Here is an 18575-nt window from a genome sequence, read left to right as displayed (position 1 = left end):
GGCTCTGCCCTTTGGACTATCCACAGCTCCACGGGTGTTTACCAAAATTTTGGTTATCATGGTGGCCCACCTGCGTGGTCAGGGTGTCCAACTGTTACCATATCTGGACGACCTCCTGCTCTTAACAGAATCCCCAGAAGTGCTTCACCGCGATCTGCGGCTAACCATTGCTTTCCTTTACAAGCACGGATGGTTAATCAACTGGAAAAAGTCTTCCCTGAATCTCTCACAATTGATCATCTGGGAGCCCTGCTGGATTCTCAGGATCAGAGCATCTTTCTGACATCAGACAAGATCTCCACACTTCAACTACGAGTGTGCAGATGTCTCCACAGTCGTTGGGTGTCGATCCACTCAGCAATGCAGGTTCTGGGATCCATGGTGTTCACCTTCGACATGGGAGAGTATGCTCAGTTCCATTCCAGGCCTTTGCGAAGGCTGATCCTCTCCAGGTAGAATGAGATACCCCATCGGATCAAAGTTCAGACAATGGTACTCTCTCCAGAGGTGCGTCTGATCCTCTCTTGGTGGCTACAGACATCTCATCTAACCAAGGGTTGCCCCTTTTGGATCCCGGACTGGGTACTCCTAACAACGGAAACCAGTCTCCAGGGCTGGGGTGCAGTGACCGGTCTACACTCCTTTCAGGGTCGCTGGACATTGGTCGAGTCAACCCTGCCAATCAACATATTAGAACTTCGAGCTGTCTACAGGGCCCTCATACTGGCCCAGAACATACTTCACGGAAAACCTGTACAAGTACAGTCTGACAATGCCACAACAGTGGCTTACATCAACCATCAAGGAGGCACTCGAAGTCGGGCAGCAATGACAGAAGTGTCACACGTTCTGACATGGGCCAAGGGTCACCTCCCAGCCATCTCTGCGGTGTTCATTCCGGGAGTTCTCAATTGGGAAGCAGACTTCCTCAGCTGTCACGACGTGCATCCCGGGGAATGGTCTCTTCACCAAGAGATTTTTCAACTCCTAGTGAGCAGATGGGGCCTCCCAGAGGTGGACCTCAGTCTCCTGACACAATCACAAACTGCCAGTGTACGGGTCCAGAACAAGAGATGCCGAGGCAACCTTTTGTAGATGCATTATCAGTGAAGTGGACTTTCCAGTTTGCGTACCTATTCCCTCCAGTCTCCCTTCTTCCTCGAGTTCTTCGGAAATTCAAACAAGACGGGGGCACTGTCCTGCTGGTGGCTCCAGCTTGGCCCAGTCGTCAGTGGTACTCAGATCTTCGGAGTCTCTCCATCGACACTCCGTTCCTGCTGCCTCAACGACCGGACCTGTTGTCTCAGGGTCGTTGCATTTACCCGGACCTGGGTTGTCTGTCTTTGTCGGCGTGTCTCTTGAGACATCCCTCTTAAGGTCCAAAGGATTCTCTAGCTCTGTAGGCAAAACTATGCTCAGAGCGCGTAAGCCAGCCTCTGCTCGGATCCACCACAGAGAGTGGCACACATATTTCCAATGGTGTCGTACCAAAAGCTACAACCCCCAAGTGTTTAGGATTACCAGAGTCCTGGCCTTCCTGCATGCTGGATTGGACCTTGGACTCCGCCTTGCCTCACTGAAAGTGCTTGTCTCTGCTCTTTCCATTTGGTTCCAGCATAGACTTTCTCCACTACCGGATGTCCACACCTTCCTCCATGGTGTCTTCCGTATACAACCTCCCTTTGTCCCTCCAGTGGCACCATGGGATTTGTCAGTAGTTCTTCGTGCCCTCCGGGGTCGTCTGTTTGAACCCCTGGATTCTGTGGAACTCAAGTGGGTTACAGCGAAAACTCTATTTTTCATCTGGCTTTGGCATCCGCCAGAAGGGTGTCAGATTTAGGGGCGCTCTCCTGTCGCTCCCCATTTCTGATATTCCATCAGGACAGGGCTGTGCTTCGGACTCGCCCTGGTTTCCTTCCAAAAGTTGTTACTAGTTTCCACATTAATGAGGAAATTGTAGTCCCGGCCTTTCAATCACCCGACCTATCGGCAGGTGAGGCCTCCTTGGATGTGGTACGTGCCCTCAGGATATATGTGGACCGTACCTTCGGAGATTAGACTCCTTATTTGTGCTTTATGTATTTCACAAGAAGGGATGGCCAGCCAACAAACAGACGTTGGCTAGATGGCTTCGCATGACTATCTCACAGGCTTACATGCAGGCACGCCTTCCTGTACCCAGCTACTGTTACTGCTCATTCTACTCACTCTGTGGGTCCTTCGTGGGCAGCTCGCCGTAGTGCCTCAGCTGAACAGCTTTGTAAGGCGGCCACATGGTTCTCTGTCCATACATTTCTGAGGTTTTATGCCTTTGATACATTCACCTCTCAGAATGTTCCATGTGGGCGCCGGATTCTCCTCTCAGCGCAGGAGCGTCCCCATCCATAAATGACTGCTTTGGGACATCCCCAAGGTCTCCCTGTGGTGCCGGATGGACTCTGAAGAAGAAAATGAGAGTTATAGTAAAACTTACCTTTGTTAACTTTCTTCGAAATCCATAGGGTCCACAAGCCCCCGCCCTGATTCACCTGGCTTCATATGGGCTATGTTTCTGGTCACTGTTTCCCGTCTCCTTCTCCATGAGAGTGTGACTCTTGTGTACCAGTCTTCCTTCCCTCTTCTCCTCCGCCGGCCTTTGGCTTGTCACGAACTGAGGTGCCTCTGGCTTGGGGGTGGGGTATAGGGGGATGGACCGAAGCATCCTAGGAGCTGAAAGCTTTTACTGGATGGTGCCCGGTCCTCAACCATCACCTACACCCCAAGATCAGATCTCCCTGTGAACCCTATGGATTTCGAAGTAAGAGAGTTAACAAAGATACGTTTTACCATATCTCTCATTATGTGTATATACTGTATTAATATATATAGCAATAATGGTGCAATGACAATTTTTGACCAGTGTCTTTTTGTTAGGAATATCTCTACTTGTAATTGCGTGCAACAAGCATGTTGAACACAGCATTATTAAACATGTATTTATTTATACAGTGGGGCAAAAAAGTATTTGGACAGCCTCCCATTGTGCAAGTTGTTGCACTTTAAAAGATGAGAGAGGTCTGTAATTTCCATCATAGGTACACTTCAACTGCGAGAGACAGAATCAGAACAAAAAATTCCGGAAATCACATTGTATGATTTTTAAACAATTTATTTGTATATTCTTTCGGGAAAAAAATATTTGGACAATCAAAAAGTTTAACTCAATACTTTGTAAAGTAAATTCGGTTGGCAATTACAGAGGTCAAACGTTTCTTGTAGTTCTTGACCAGGTTTGCACACACTGCAGCAAGTATTTTGGCCCACTCTTCAATGCAGATATTCTCTAGTTGTGTCATGTTTTGGGGCTGTACTCCCTCCACAGATTTTCTATTGGGTTGTTGTCTGGAGACAGGCTAGGCCAACCACGTTGCATCTTCAATGCTCTTACTGAGGGAAGGAGCTTTTTCCCCAAAATGTCACGATACATGTCTCCATTCATCCTCTCCGTAATACGGATCAGTTGTCCTGTCCCCTTTGCAGAAAAGCATCCCCAAAGAATGATGTTTCCACCCCCATGCTTCACAGTGGGTATGGTGTTTTTGGGATGCCACTCATTATTCTTCACCCTCCAAAAACGGCGTGTGGAGTTTATACCAAAAAGTTCTATTTTGGTCTCATCTGACCACTTGACATTCTTCCAATCCTCCTCTGGATCATCCAGATCGTCACGGGCAAACTTTAGACGGGCTTGGACATGTGCTGGCTTAAGCAGGGGGACCTTTCGGGCGCTGCAGGATTTTAATCCATGACGACGTAGTGTGTTACTAATGGTAACCTTTGTGACTGTGGTCCCAGCTCTCTTGAGGTCATTGACCAGGTCCCCCCGTGTAGTTCTGTGCTGATCCCTCACCGTTCTCAAGATCATTGATACCCCACGAGGTGAGATCTTGCATGGAGCCCCTGGTCGAGGGAGATTGTCAGTGATCTTGTATTTCTTCCATTTTTTAACAATTGCGCCAACAGTTGATCTCTTCTCATCAAGCTGCTTGCCTATTGTCGAGTAGCTCATCCCAGCCTTGTGCAGGTCTACAATTTTGTCCCTGGTGTCCTTAGACAGCTCTCTGGTCTTGGCCATGGTGGAGAGGTTGCAGTCTGACTGAGGGTGTATACAGTTAACCAGTTCAAACAGGTGCCATTAATACAGGTAACGAGTGGAGGATAGATGAGCTTCCTAAAGAAGTAGTAACAGGTCTGTGAAAGCCAGAATTCTTGCTGGTTGGTAGGTGTCCAAATAATTATTTTCCGCAAGAATATACAAATAAATTGTTTAAAAATCATGCAATGCGATTTCCAGCATTTTTTGTTCAGATTCTGTCTCTCACAGTTAAAGTGTACCTATGATGGAAATTACAGACCTCTCTCATCTTTTAAAGTGCAACAACTTGCACAATCGGTGGCTGTCCAAATACTTTTTTGCCCCACTGTATATGGTACCTGATAATAATTTGGTATGTGTGTTTTTCTGAGGTGTAGGTTCCCGGAGCAGTGGAAAATTGTATTACCAGCGATGATCTGTTTTGGCTGAAGGAATCTCCTGGGAAAACGTATGTAATATGTGCTTTTCTCCGTTGTTCTTTGGTAGTGAATTAGTTATTTTCCATTTGTTTGCCAAGTCTTTCCCCCAGCAGTATAAAGTATGTGATCTGTAAGATAGAAGTAATGGTTATTGGCCACAAATGTAGGTTAAATATTAGGTTAATTAGAAGGATCCAATTCTTTTACTTTCATGTTTTGGCCATGATATAGATGTGAAATAGCGCAGGATAGTTATTTAGTATAATACAGTGCATCCTTTGTACTGTACAGATGTGTCCACATACGTCTTACCTCTGTGCGCTACAAGTCGCGTTAAACATAATGCGCAAGTGCCGTAGGACTCGGTAGCGCAGAACATATTTTCATGTGACTTTTTACCTTCAAATGCGTCTGATTCGCAAATCGATGTGAATAGGACGCACAAGCAGCTTCTGCTGATGAAATGATATGCGGCATGCCTCGCTACCGAGTCACGCCATGGTGGGGTGCAACTAGAAGGGTTGTTTAACGCACAAAGAAGTAAGATGTATGTGGACACATCTGTAGCTTTATTCAGACCTAACCTGGAATAATAAAAAGAATGGCTTATTCTGGAATTAATACTTGCTTGTATACTCTTATGCATGGACTATGCTTAGTGGACTGTTAACAAGGAGCTCTATGGGGGTTATACACAGTAATAGGTTCTTAGATTACAGAATGGTGGGGGGGGGAGCTTTCACTGAGTTCGTTGCTAAATTTAAAGCTGCAATCAGTTTTAAGACCGGTCTTGTCTATTTCCCGCCAGTTCCATAATCTTGACATAACCACCTGTATTGATTTAATAGTGCTATTGTTAAGCCAAGGGGCTGCAAGGGTATTGTATATATTTAATGTGTCCACTGGGTGGCAGCAAGTGCATGAACTACAATACATTTGTAAAGATTAAGTTAAGGCCACAGTGGTTGAAACAGTGGTAAGCTGGTGCTATTCCTGTATATTATATTTATAGCCAACACACAGACAAAATATGTTAAGAGGCTATAATAGTATAATACGGTAGCAGTAAATTAAAGTTGTTACAGTAAAAATAAATGAATTAATACTGTATTTTGCAATAATAATTTAAAAGTGAAACAAAAAAAAAAGACACAAGATACACAGCGCAATATGTGTTCCACATTTAGTGGATGGCCTTTATTTTGCATACTAATAGTATGGCCCTTTTGCTCTATACCAAAATAGTATCTAATATAACTATAACCAATGTTCCTCAGTGTATATGTTCTTTTCTTTTATGGGAGCTGCATTATGAATTATATGTTTTCATTACAACAATAAGAAATGTTCTGTATGTCACTTGTCTGTTATCTTTAGCTTGTGAGAGATGTTAGATTGATGGGTACCTAAATAAAGTAAAAACATAATTTAGTAAACAATTAAGTAGAAACAATTTAATAGCTATTTGTATATTATATTTTATCATTTTATTTATATATTTGATGTGTTTTTCTGCCCTAAAGCATAGGGTATTTTCCGCACTGGAAATGTATCTTTATTGTTCACTTATGTTCCGAGAGCACATCCTATTTACTTTACAGGGCTTAATCAGTGTTGATTTCCAATTATAATAAGTTAAGGTACGGTGCTACTATTGTAACTTGTAAAGAGAATTCTTTTTTTATTCATAGCAAGAAAATACTGTACAGGCTACTTCTTCAAGTGCACTCAGGCCCTTTTTTCCAGCCCTACTAGATTATCATGAGCAGGGTCACCCATTAACAGTTGTAAATCTATTGTGTTTATCACAAGTTGTCATTTCTCCAATTGTTACATACAATAATAATAACGACCAAATATTTGTTCTTTTGCTATGAACGCTGTATTTTGCTCACTGTTAGTATGGTTTATGTTTCCGGCTTGCTGTGTACATGTATGTGTACATATGTTACACTGAAGAATACATATAAATAATACTGTAAAGTTGTCGCTTTAGCATACGCATAATGTAAATGTAAACTTGATGGAGTGCACCGTTCTTATAACCCAGTATTTGCTAGCAACGGGCTATTGGCATTTCAGATCAGGAGTTACTTTAAAACAGAATGCAAGCTCTCTTAAGAAAGGGTCATTTTCTTGATAAACCCTCTTGGAAGCTCAGCCTTCATTGCTAAGTGTCCGTGTAATCAATCTGTTCTGTACCTGTTGCATCTCAGTGCTAGAATGTTTACCATAGAACAGGAGCCTGTGGCTGTTCCTCCAGCATAAAAATGCGGCATTTGTCCTACAAGCTCCACTTAGGGTTTTTGCGTGTTTACAATGTGTCAGAGTCCTCAGAAATTCTCCTGACATGATTAATGTGAGGAAGCTGCTTAAAAAAAACATGTATTCCACTAATACATATCTGCGAAAATGCTGCTTTTGTCCAGATACAGTTAGTGCAAGTTGTAACAGTGTAATATAGGAGTCTAATGTTTACATGTTGCATTCCAGAGCCTTAGTCAAAATAAGCCTTGAGGGGCTACTGTAGCATTTCTGTACATTATCAGCCTCTATTTCAACAGCTGGGAGAGGGAGCTGCTCAGATGGAGCCTGAAACCTGACTCATTGATCTGAGAAATAGATATGTGTGTGTGTGTTCTGGACCGATATATCAGAAGGTGCGATTCTCTGCTTTCACATGTGAACTTATAGTTTTATGTAAATAAAATATAAAAAAAATATTTTTCCCTTTCAAAGCTGTACAGAAGATTTTCTGACACATTACAAGACAGAGCGATGAATATTTTCTGCTGCCATTCTGAAACTTAGAATATAAAGTGTACACATTCTTCTATGACACAGGAATTGAGCAGGATTCCTGTTTAATTTTTTTGCGTAATCCCTTAACACCCTCTCTGGTTCTAATTGTTTGAACAGCTAGAAGCCTGCTTGAAAAACATTGGTATCTTTAAAAACTATTAAACACATGTCGCTGTGGCATGCAAGTGGGTTTCATTTGATGAGTAGTTTTGGGATTTTATTTAAGTATCATTTGATATACTTTGTTATAGGTGCATAGGCGGGGAAAGCACAGGAGAAGTCCTGGAGTTGGAAGCAACAGGAGACTATTATATAAGGAAAGCTGAGGTCAGACACAGAGAGGGGTGTTCAAGTTGGGGAGTATCCCATGACAAGGACAGACATGTCATTTGGGGAAGAGTTAGTGAGGGCATTGAGCAGATCGAACTGAATTCTGGAGGAAATGGGGAGGGATTTCCAGTGAAGGGACTTAGGGGTATATGTATCAAGCTGATTTTTACATAAAATTATGAAGAAACTACAGTTTCTGCATAACTGTATGTATTGTTGTTATTTACTAATGCAGAAATCTCCAGCAAAGTGCTAATTAGCACTTCAGATCGCAGTCCCCATTATTACGAGGACTACGATCTGACCCCTATGTAGTAAACTCCAAAAACGAAGTTTATCAGAGTTTAGTCCTTGTAGTTTACTTCATCTTCAGATGTTGTAAACTACTGTAAGCCTATATTCGATCTCTCCCCAGCAGCCCCCGGCCAGCTCTGGAAGCTGACACTGTGTGCATGCGCATTACCAGCTCCCCCCGGGGAAGTCTCCCACTTCTGTGAAAGACTTCTACAATTGGCTGGGGATATAACTTGCAGGGAACTTCTGTCCCTGTGAGTTTCACTTGGTACATAGCGGGGATATTTTCATAAAAAAATTAAATATTCCAGGTGATATGAATACATAATAATCACGGCAGTGCTGCAATTATTAATACATAGATGCCTTAAAGGGTAAAGGAGCGCATTGGGGAGTAAGATTAATGTAGCCAAAGCACTCTGGAAGGCTTGAAGAAGGGGAAGGCGGGTGAGGAAAAGGCCAATGAGGAGAAGATTACAGAAGTCGAGGTGGGAATTAATGACTGAGTGTACCAAGGTTTTGGTTACTTCCAAGTTAGCTCAGATATGCACATGTTAAGTTTTGGTAAAGATCTAAAACTAAAGGAAACAATAGCTTTTTTGCATATTTATTTACTTTATTAACATTTAACTATATGTTTATCTTCCCTTATATCACAAGATTACAGTCATTGCTAACATTTGTAAATTCAAATCTATTCAAATGTGTTTGTCGAAAATCTGCAATTTCCCCAGATTTTGCATACAATAATAATGACAAGATATTTGCGCTTTAGATCTGAAACCTGTGCTTTGCACATACAATTATGCTGCTTCACTGTTAGTATAGATGTTACTTCCAGTTTGCTGTGGGGATTCTATGGGCCCGTTCAATTGCAAATTGAGAGGTAATCTGAATACATTCAACAGGAATTATTCCGGATTCACACCTTCCGCTTTCCCAGGAAGGCCCACAAATCTGACGTTATTCCTACGGAGACAACCCTCCATGTCAGTTAATTTTTTTTCTGACAGACTGCAATCTGATTCTCCAAAGCAGACAACCTCCCCAGGACAGGGGTACTAGTCCTCCAGGGTAGAAATACGATTCTACGTTTCCCCAATTCTATCCCTCATTTCCTGCATATCCAGGCCGAAGAAGAGCGATATCAATATGAACCTCTGCCACTCTGTCCGCCAGTCTCTTTTCAGAATCTGTGATGGCCTGTAGGAGCTGTTCCATGATGACATCAGTGGATGCAGCCATATTAGGAGATGAGGGAGCAGAAGAAGACGAAGCAGGGACTTCTGGTGAAGGAGGAGATGGACCCCTTTGGGGAAAATTTGCCAGCTGTGACGCAGCAGAGTCATGTGACCTTCGCACCATCAGGTGACACACCTCTGCAGGGTATGGCTGGTAAGAACACCTTTGGAGAAGGCAGGTGAGGATCCAGACCAGCAGAGAGGTTGACTATAAACATTCAAGCAGCTGAGTGACAGTATCCAAAATGGCCGCCCAGCACTGGGACTCCTGGGGGAAAAACGGAGGCACAGGGATCCCCAGGGACCGCAGCAGAGGACCGGACACTGCCAGGAGAGGGGTCCCCACACTGTACAGGGGAGAGAAGCCACACCGCAACAGTGGGGACAGTGCTGACCGCGGGTCCAAGATGGTGCCGCTCTCTCACACACCAGGGTCCGGTGAGTGCTGGAGAACTAGGGGAGTCAAAGGGACAACATGGGCGAGTCAAACGCACACCGCTGGGGTCAGCGCTCATTACCGGGGGTGGAGAGGCTGCCGGGGATCAGAGGACTGAATCCAAGATGGCGAAACGGCCAAACAGCTGGAGAAGGTCCGGTGCAGATTAGGATGTAGGAGAAGTCCTCCGAGGGTCACAGGATTCACAGGCTGTGGAGCTCGAAGACTAGCGTCCTATCCCTTGCCCACACAGGCCACGCCCCAGGGTTCCAGTGTGCTGTGGACATACAGTATTTCGCACTGCAATGTACATTTAAAAATGTACAACTAAAATTGTTGCATTATCACACTGCATAATCTACATGGACATGGTAAATTTCAGGAGATGTTAAGACATCCAGGTAGAGGTGGCAGAGAGACCGTTAATACACATGATAGGACAGAGGGCAGGAAGTCAGAAAAGGAAAGGTAGATCTTGGAATTAACAGGTTATTATTATCATTATCTTTTATTAATAAGGCACCACAAAGTGTCCTCAGTGCCAAACAAGGATCCTGAAAACAACAGAATTGCAATCTTCAATCTTGAAGTCGGGAATCTGAGCACAGCCAGGAATCTCCTCAAACTCCGCTTATCACCACTGTCTTCATCACTCTGAGTGTGCTCAACACTCCTAGAGATGGCGGGCTACCCCCTGCGCTCTCCCTACTATTTGGAGAGATCCTGTGCGCTTTGTATGCGCTCTACATCTATTCACCCGCTCAGCGGTGACAGTGCTCCCTCCAACTTCCCTCCCAATTAGAACACTGCGAGGAGGTATGGATGGGTGATGAATGCAAAAAGTGGACAACATAGTGGAGACTACTTAGAGGTAGTAGCGGAGGCCAAAGAATAAGAAGAATTTGCTGAGAAAGGAGGTATCGATAGAGAAGAGCAGAGGGCATAAAACAGAGACTTGAGGGACCCTGATAGGGTGAAAAAGAGGAGGAGAGCAAGTGTCAGAAGTATGGACACTGAAGGAATGACCTGAGAGGTAAGTGGCAAACCTGGAGAGATAAGAGGCACAGCGCAAGGTAAGGGGTATCAAGGAAATGGATGTGATCAGCAGTGCCGAAAGCAGCAGGGAGTAGTGGCACCGTGATTTAGCTAAACGTAGGACATTGACCACTTTTATGAGGGCAGTTTTGGTGGAGTGAGGTTCTTGCACACCATTACATGGGGAAGTCACTTAGGGTGATAGGAAGAGTGGCGGAAAGTTGGGTAGAGGGAGAAGTAGAAGGCAAAATATGTTTTTGTAGTGGATAGTGTCAGTTTTGTTTTTTGGAATTAACACAGTCAGATGAGGTAAGGAAAATTGACAGTTTGTAAAAAGGCCGAAGGTGTTGTTGAACAATGTTGTGCTGAGGGATTGAAATAGGTTTATTTGTATTTATTAATTATTGTGTATTACTGAGTCAAATACTATACCTAAAGTAATTAAAGCGTTACTAACCTATTCCTAACATTCCCACCTTTCAGAGCGAGATTAAGGTTTGTGGTGGTCCTGGGCCTACTTACTTGTGGGGGCACCTACTATATCTCTCTGCTCACTAACTTTTTTTTCCCTTACATGCCCCTTGCGTATCAGCTTTTAGCTGAAATGCCCCTCTGCTAACAGATGATTTCTCTCTCACATGTCCCTCTTCCACATTTTCCTTAACATGCCCCTCCGCCATCAGTTTTCCCCTGCATGCCCCTCCGCCACCAGTTTTCCCCTGCATGACCCTCCGCCACCAGTTTTCCCCTGCATGCCCCTCCGTCGCCAGTTTTCCCCTGCATGCCCCTCCGCCGCCAGTTTTCCCCAACATGCCCCTCCGCCGCCAGTTTTCTCCAACATGCCCCTCTGCCGCCAGTTTTCCCCAACATGCCCCTCTGCCGCCAGTTTTCCCCAACATGCCCCTCTGCCGCCAGTTTTCCCCAACATGCCCCTCTGCCGCCAGTTTTCCCCAACATGCCCCTCTGCCGCCAGTTTTCCCCAACTTGCCCCTCCGCCACCAGTTTTCCCCAACATGCCCCCACGCCACCAGTTTTCCCCAACATGCCCCCACGCCACCAGTTTTCCCCAACATGCCCCTCCGCCACCAGTTTTCCCCAACATGCCCCTCCGCCACCAGTTTTCCCCAACATGCGCCTCTGCCACTAAGTTTTCCTTAAGGTGCTCCTCTGCCACCAGGTTATCTTTTAAGATGCCCCTTTGCCACCAGTTTATCCTTAAGATGCTTCTGACACATCTGTGCTCTTTTACTTACCTGTATCCCGTCATTGGTGCTCGGGAATCTCATGGACAGATAGTGTATTCATCATGTAACATCACACAACATCAGTGAAGTTCGAAACTGAGCAGCACTATCCCCAAACCCCTGGACACAACTAAGTGAATACAGAGCGACTTCCAAGTACCTTGGAGGCGCTTTGTATGCACTATGTAATCAGAAAAAATGGCAGTGGTGTATCTTTAATGGGTGCAGGGTGTGCTGTGCCCACCGCACACCCTGCACCCATATTTTCAATACTTACCTCTCCGGAGTCCCGTGCCAGCAGTGTCAGTGCTGCACAAATCACTGGCAAAATTGGCGAGGTGGCTATTTTCCCGGCATTTTGCGCATGCACAGTAGTAAGTGCTGCACCATTTTCTTGAACAAAAGCAAGTAATTTAAAGATCTGCTGAAGACGACAGAATCATTAGGGCACAATGTCCGAAGCTTACACAACCCTGCTTGCACAAATCTACTGTTCACTCATGATTTTATCAGCATTGACTGCATATCAAGCTCTGTCGGGCACGATCAGCTGATAGCGCTACATTTCAGCTCGCAGCCCCAGGGGGGTGAGAGCTGAAATATGCGAAAAGTGACATGTATGGGCGCCCAAACATCACTTTTCGCCAAAGTGCCCTGCACTTTGGTCGGGTTTAGCTGCTTTACGCGGCTAAACCCGACCACTTTGGGCGCGATCAGCACGAAAATCTGGAACAATTGCGTAGCGGCCTGCGAACTCCTGTCACTTTAGACTGGAGATGCGGGCCGCGAAAACAATTGAATTCCGCCCATAGTGTTTTTTTTCTGCATTTGTATGTGACTTGTGCTAGCGCTGATTTTTACTATCTATACTGTCAGCTTATACCTTTCCTTTATTCTAATTACCCTGAAATACAATGGTATAGGGGGTTCATTGTACCTCACATCTCCTATATATTTGTGAGGGCTGTCACATACCATATAGCACGGTTCACACTACACTGTGCCATATTACACATACTGCAGGGTGTCCACTGCACTGTATCATACTGTGTATTATTATTTTTGTGGCTATGTCTGGCAGAGGAAACAATAACAAGCAGCCTGATGCTGCTGCTCCTACTCTGGTCTCTTGTAAGTCCTGCTCAGCGGGCTTAGCCCCAGAGGACCTCATTCAGGATGATCTTTGAACAAATTGTTGCACAGACTCAGGCCCGGTATCTCCTCCTCAGGACCCACCCTGGGCTGCCTTTCCTAAGGGACTGATAAGGATTGCGGACCACTTAGCAGTCCCCGTGGCAGCCCCCCTGTGGGATGGCCACAGCAGGTACTCCCTGCAAATCCTTTGCCTCCCCATGGGTAGACGTACTCTCTACCTCAGTACAGTGTTTGGCTAATATCTCTACAGTTTTCAGCAAATGCTGCAAAAGGAAAAGCCTTTACCTACTAAACGTGCCGTGTTATCCTTCCAGTCCACCCAGTTATCTGATTCTGATATATCATCTGGGGAGGCAGAAGCCGCAGACCTCTCTCACTCTGACTCTGTCTCAGGAGATGAGGAGCAACCCTCTAAACTAAATGTACCTGCTCTTGTGAGAGCTGTAAAATCTTTTACAAATACAAGAGGAAGAACCCACTCCTAAGAAAAATCAACCAATTTTTAAACTACAAAAGGTAGTTTTACCAGTGTTCCCTTACTCTGATCAGCTATCTGATCACATGAGTGAAGCTTGGAATATGCCCGGTAAAAGGTTTCAAATTCCAAAATGTTTAAGTTCCTTTTACCCTCTTCCAGCAACTGATTGTACTAAATGGGAAGTTCCCCCAGCAGTGGATTCTCATGTAACAAGTCTGGTTAAGAATGCCACCTCACCCATCTGACTGCAACCTCCTTTACGGAGACTACAGATAGACGTGTAGAAGCTTGCCACAAATCCATATACTCTCTTACAGGAGCTATTACTCGTCCTGCTAGGGCTACAGACTGGGTGGCAAAAGCCATTGAGATCTGGGCAGAGGACCCAGAAGAGACATTTCCCCCTGATGCTTCAAGGGAACAACTATCCTACATATCTCACATTAGAGATGCAGCCTCCTACTTGGGAGAAGCAGCTATGGATATGGCTCTCCTGGCCTCCAGGATATCTGCCACTTCGGTAGTGGCCCACCGTATTGTTAGGCTCTGTTCCTGGAAAGCAGAATAAGAATCAAAAAGGGCTCTGGAGTCTCTTCCTTATTCTGGAGATATCCTATTTGGTCCAGAATTAGATAAAATTGTGACTACTTTGGCAGCTTCCAAGATGGCGTTCCTGCCCTCTGCATATAATATGAAGCCTCGGATGTCATCCTTTCGGTCCTTTCACCCTCAAGGAAAAGCTAAGGGTCAGTCCTTTTCACAGCAACAGGCATCAGCCAAGGCCTCCAAGCCTATGGCCAAACAAGCCTGGGCTGCTAGACCTCCACCTACAGCTTGACGGGGCAGGCCTCTCCCAGCGTGGGAGGCCGACTTCCTCAATTCGCCCAGTTTTGGCGTCAGATCACATCAGATACCTGGGTAAGAGAAGTGGTCTTCCACGGATATGCCCTATCCTTCTTAAGGCGACCCCCCCCCCAGCAGTTCTTTTGCACCTACTTTGGAACCAAGCAAGACCCTTCTGCTCAAAAAAAGCCTTTCAGTCCTTACTGTATTCAGCATTAATAATTCCGGTCCCCTCCTCACAATGAGACACGGGCTATTATTCTACCCTTTTCCTGGTTTAGAAGCCCAACGGGTCTCATCAGCAAATACTCAACCTCAAAAAAAAGTCTTCCCTGACAACTTCTCAAAGAATGGTACATTTAGGAGCCGTCTTGGACTCTCAGGTTCAGAGAATCTTCCTAACAACAGACTCATTAATGCAACACTGTGTCGCCGAGTGTCAATTCACGCTGCAATGCAGACATTGGGATCAATGGTGTCCATCTTTGACATGGTGGAGTTCGCTCAGTTTCACTCCAGGCCCCTACAACACCTGATCCTCTCCAGGTGGAATGGGCTACCCCATCTACTTCGATCCCAGGCAATGGTCCTCTCACCGGAGGTTCGCCTGTCCTTAGCCTGGTGGCTACAGACATTCCATTTAGACAAGGGTCGTCCCTTTTGGATCCCGGACTGGGCTCTCCTCACCATGGACGCAAGCCTCCAAGGGTGGGGAGCAGTGACTGGCCACCACTCCTTCCAGTACCGCTGGACCCCAGTCAAGGCAGGGTTACCAATCAATGTCTTGGAACTTCGAGCCATCTACAGAGTTCTAACTCTGGCTCAGGATATTCTTCAGGGCAGTATAAGTACAGTCAGACAACGCCACGGCAGTGGCTTACCTCAATCACCAAGGAGGCACTCTATGTCGGGCAGTAATGGCAGAAGTGTCCCACATTCTCACATGGACCGAACGCCGTCTCCCAGCCATCTCCGCGGTATTCATCTGGGAGTTCTCAATTGGGAAGCTGATTTCCTTAGCCGTCACGACGTGCATGCAGGAGAGTGATCTCTACATCCAGAAGTCTTTCAGCTCCTGGTGGACAAATGGGGTTTGCTGGATGTGGATCTCATGGCCTCAAGACACAACAACAAACTTCCAGTATATGGAACCAGGACAAGGGACCCTGACGCAGCTGTTGTGGACACATTGTCAGTTAAATGGATCTTCCATTTGGCATATCTCTTTACCCCAATATCCCTGCTTCCTCGAGTTCTTCCAAAGTTCAAGCAGAAAGGAGGCACAGTCCTGTTGTTAGCTCCGGCTTGGCCCAGACGCCATTGGTACTCCGATGTTCAAAGTCTCTCCACAGACATTCCTCTTCAACTTCCTCTACGAGTAGACCTGTTGTCTCGGGGTCCATGTCTACATCCGGACCTAGCCCGTCTGCCTTTAATGGCTTGGCTCTTGAGACATCCCTCCTGACGGCTAAGGGACTTTCCAGCTTTGTGGTCCAGACCATGCTCAGAGCCCGTATACCAGCCTCAGCCAGGATTTATTACAGAATACGGCATACATATTTCCATTGGTGTGCTCCGAGAAACTATGACCCTCAAGTTCTTAAGGTGTCTAGAATTCTTGCCTTCAGGCTGGATTGGATCTAGGCCTCCACCTAGCATCTCTGAAAGTGCAGGTCTCTGCTTTTTCCATCTGGTTCCAGCGCAGACTTGCTCCTATACCGGATGTTCACACCTTCTTGCAAGGTGTTCTACGTATACAGGCTCCCTTTGTCCCTCCTGTGGCTCCATGGGATTTGGCAGTGGTGCTCCAAGCACTTCAGGAACCTCCATTCAAACCCCTGGAATCAGTGGATGTCAAGTGGCTCACTGCAAAGACTCTGTTTCTTCTGGCTATCGCATCTGCCCGTAGGGTATCGGATTTAGGGGCGCTTTCATGTCGCTCCCCCTTTTTAATCTTTCATCGGGACAGGGATGTTCTTAGAACACACCCGGGCTTCCTTCCCAAGGTGGTTTCTCGTTTCCACCTAAATGAGTAAATTGTGTTACGGCCTTTCAATCACCAGACCTCACGGCATGTGAGGCCTCTTTGGATGTGATCCGTGCTCTGAAGATCTACGTGGACCATACTACTTCCATCAGGAAATTGGACTCCCTCTTTTCGTCTTATATGGATTCCACAAGAAGGGATGGCCAGCTAACAAACAGACTCTGGCCAGATGGATTTGCATGACTATCTCACAGGCTTACACGCAGTCTGGCCATCCTGTGCCGGCTACAGTATCTGCTCATTCTACTCGCTCTGTGGGTCCCTCGTGGGCAGCCCAGCATGGCGCCTCAGTTGAACAGCTAATCAAGGCGGCCACCTGGTATTCTGTCCACACCTTTCTTGGGTTTTATGCCTATGATACATTTGCCTCTCAGGATGATTCCTTCGGGCGTAGGGTTCTTCTGTCAGCTCAGGAGCGTTCCCGTCCTTGAACAACTGCTTTGGGACATCCCCATTGTCTCTCTGTGGAGCCCTATGGACCCTGCAGAAGAAAAGGAGAGTTATGGTAAAATTTACCTTTCATTCTTTCTTCGAAGTCCATAGGGTCCACAGGGCACCCACCCTGATGCACCTGGCTTCTATGGGTTTATCCTCTTGGTCACTTGTTTCCTTCTCTGTGTGGGAGTGTGATTCTTCAGTGTACCATTCTTCCTTCTCTCCTCTCCTGCTCCTGCCTTGGGCTTGTTAACAAAACTGAGTTGCCCTCAGGTATAGGGGGAGGGAACGGAGCATCCTGGGATTGAAAAGCTTTGATGATGGTGTCCAGTCCTCCAGGTCCCACCTACACCCCATTGTCTCCCTGTGGACCCTATGGACTTTGAAGAAAGAGCATTAACAAAGGAATGTTTTACCATAACTCTCCTTTTTTCCTATATTTGTTTTTGTTATTTTAGAACCAGCATTTCTAACTGATTTTAGAGTATATGCATACAGTTGTATAAAGCCTCAGAAGATGAATAATTGTAATAAAAAACATGCATCTCTCTGTCATTTGAATCTTGTGATAATGTGTTAGTCATTAAGTAACTGATAGGAGTTTCTCCCTGAATTTGTTGCTTATAGAACTTGGCATTAATAGCCTAAAAATATAATTATTAGTAGTATAAAGCAGTGTTTCTCAAACTCTGCCCTCATGGAACCCTAAAGGTGGATACACACTAGGACGATGTGTACCCGACAGGCCAACATATCTTACCACGGGTACACATTGCGCAATGTAATGAATGACAGAACGATTCTGTCCTTCATCAACATTAATGGGGTCGCATGCGATATCGCCAGGTTTGATGTGCAGTACATTAAAAATGATGACATTGCATGCGACCGCGGGAGCGCGCATATCGAGAGTACACACTGCACGGTATGTAGAATGCCATTATGATTTGTCCAAATTGGCCAAATCGTAACGAGATTGTTTCAGTTTGTACCCAGCTTAACAGTGCATCTTTTCAAGATATCCTCAGGAATGATTAGTACCACCTGTAGATCTATTGTGTTGATTAACACACCTGTGCGACAGCTAAATTATCTGGAAAACATGCACTGTTAGGGTTCCATGAGAACCAGGTTTGAGAAACACTGGACCAAAGACATTATTTATCAGCATAACAATATAGTCCATATTCTTTAATTAAAAGGTTCTATACTAATGCGCTTGTCAGCTGCAGCACCCTTACACATCAAAATAAGCAATCAACCTAAATGCTTTAATACTACCATAAATCCACCATGTTGGTGTGTAATATGAGAGCGCTGTTAATGAATAGTTCAGCTTCTTTTAAATAACTATACACACAATTGCAAAGAATATACAGACTCTGTCAAAGACATAATAAAATCCTCTTCCGTTTCCACTAGAAATTGATACCAAAGTCCCTTTCTACTTCAGGGTCCATAGGGTATCCACAGGATACCTTGGGGTATAGGTGTGACGTCAGTCGCAGGGCACCAAAGAGTTAAGCTTTCAGCCTCCCAGGATGCACTAGGTCCCCCTCCTATAACCCGCCCCCGGGCCAAGGCACCCCAGTTTAGTTTGGTGCCCGGCCGGCGTCGGGTGCACCTGTCGGAGTGGGGGCTAGAAGAGCCCCTGAAGTTTTCTTCAGTGCAGCTGTGGCTG

At 45.6% G+C, this 18575-nt stretch overlaps 1 protein-coding gene across 3 annotated transcripts in view; it reads left to right on the top strand.

Annotated features, from left to right (window-relative positions):
• Positions 1-18575, top strand: part of TXNRD2 (thioredoxin reductase 2) — a 187325-nt gene that overhangs the window by 41332 nt on the left and 127418 nt on the right. For all 3 annotated transcript variants that reach the window (XR_015878950.1, XM_088476667.1, XM_088476668.1), the window contains exon 8: positions 4513-4583. Coding sequence is in view for 2 of the 3 variants with exons in the window: in XM_088476667.1 (XP_088332793.1) it covers positions 4513-4583 (71 nt within the window). In the remaining variant the exon portion in view is untranslated. The remainder of the gene's footprint in view (positions 1-4512; positions 4584-18575) is intronic.

Source organism: Taudactylus pleione, unplaced genomic scaffold (genome assembly GCF_031769625.1).
Source record: "Taudactylus pleione unplaced genomic scaffold, aTauple2 ptg000191l, whole genome shotgun sequence".
Classification (NCBI taxonomy): domain Eukaryota; kingdom Metazoa; phylum Chordata; class Amphibia; order Anura; family Myobatrachidae; genus Taudactylus; species Taudactylus pleione.
This window is presented reverse-complemented; position numbering and strand designations above follow the sequence as displayed.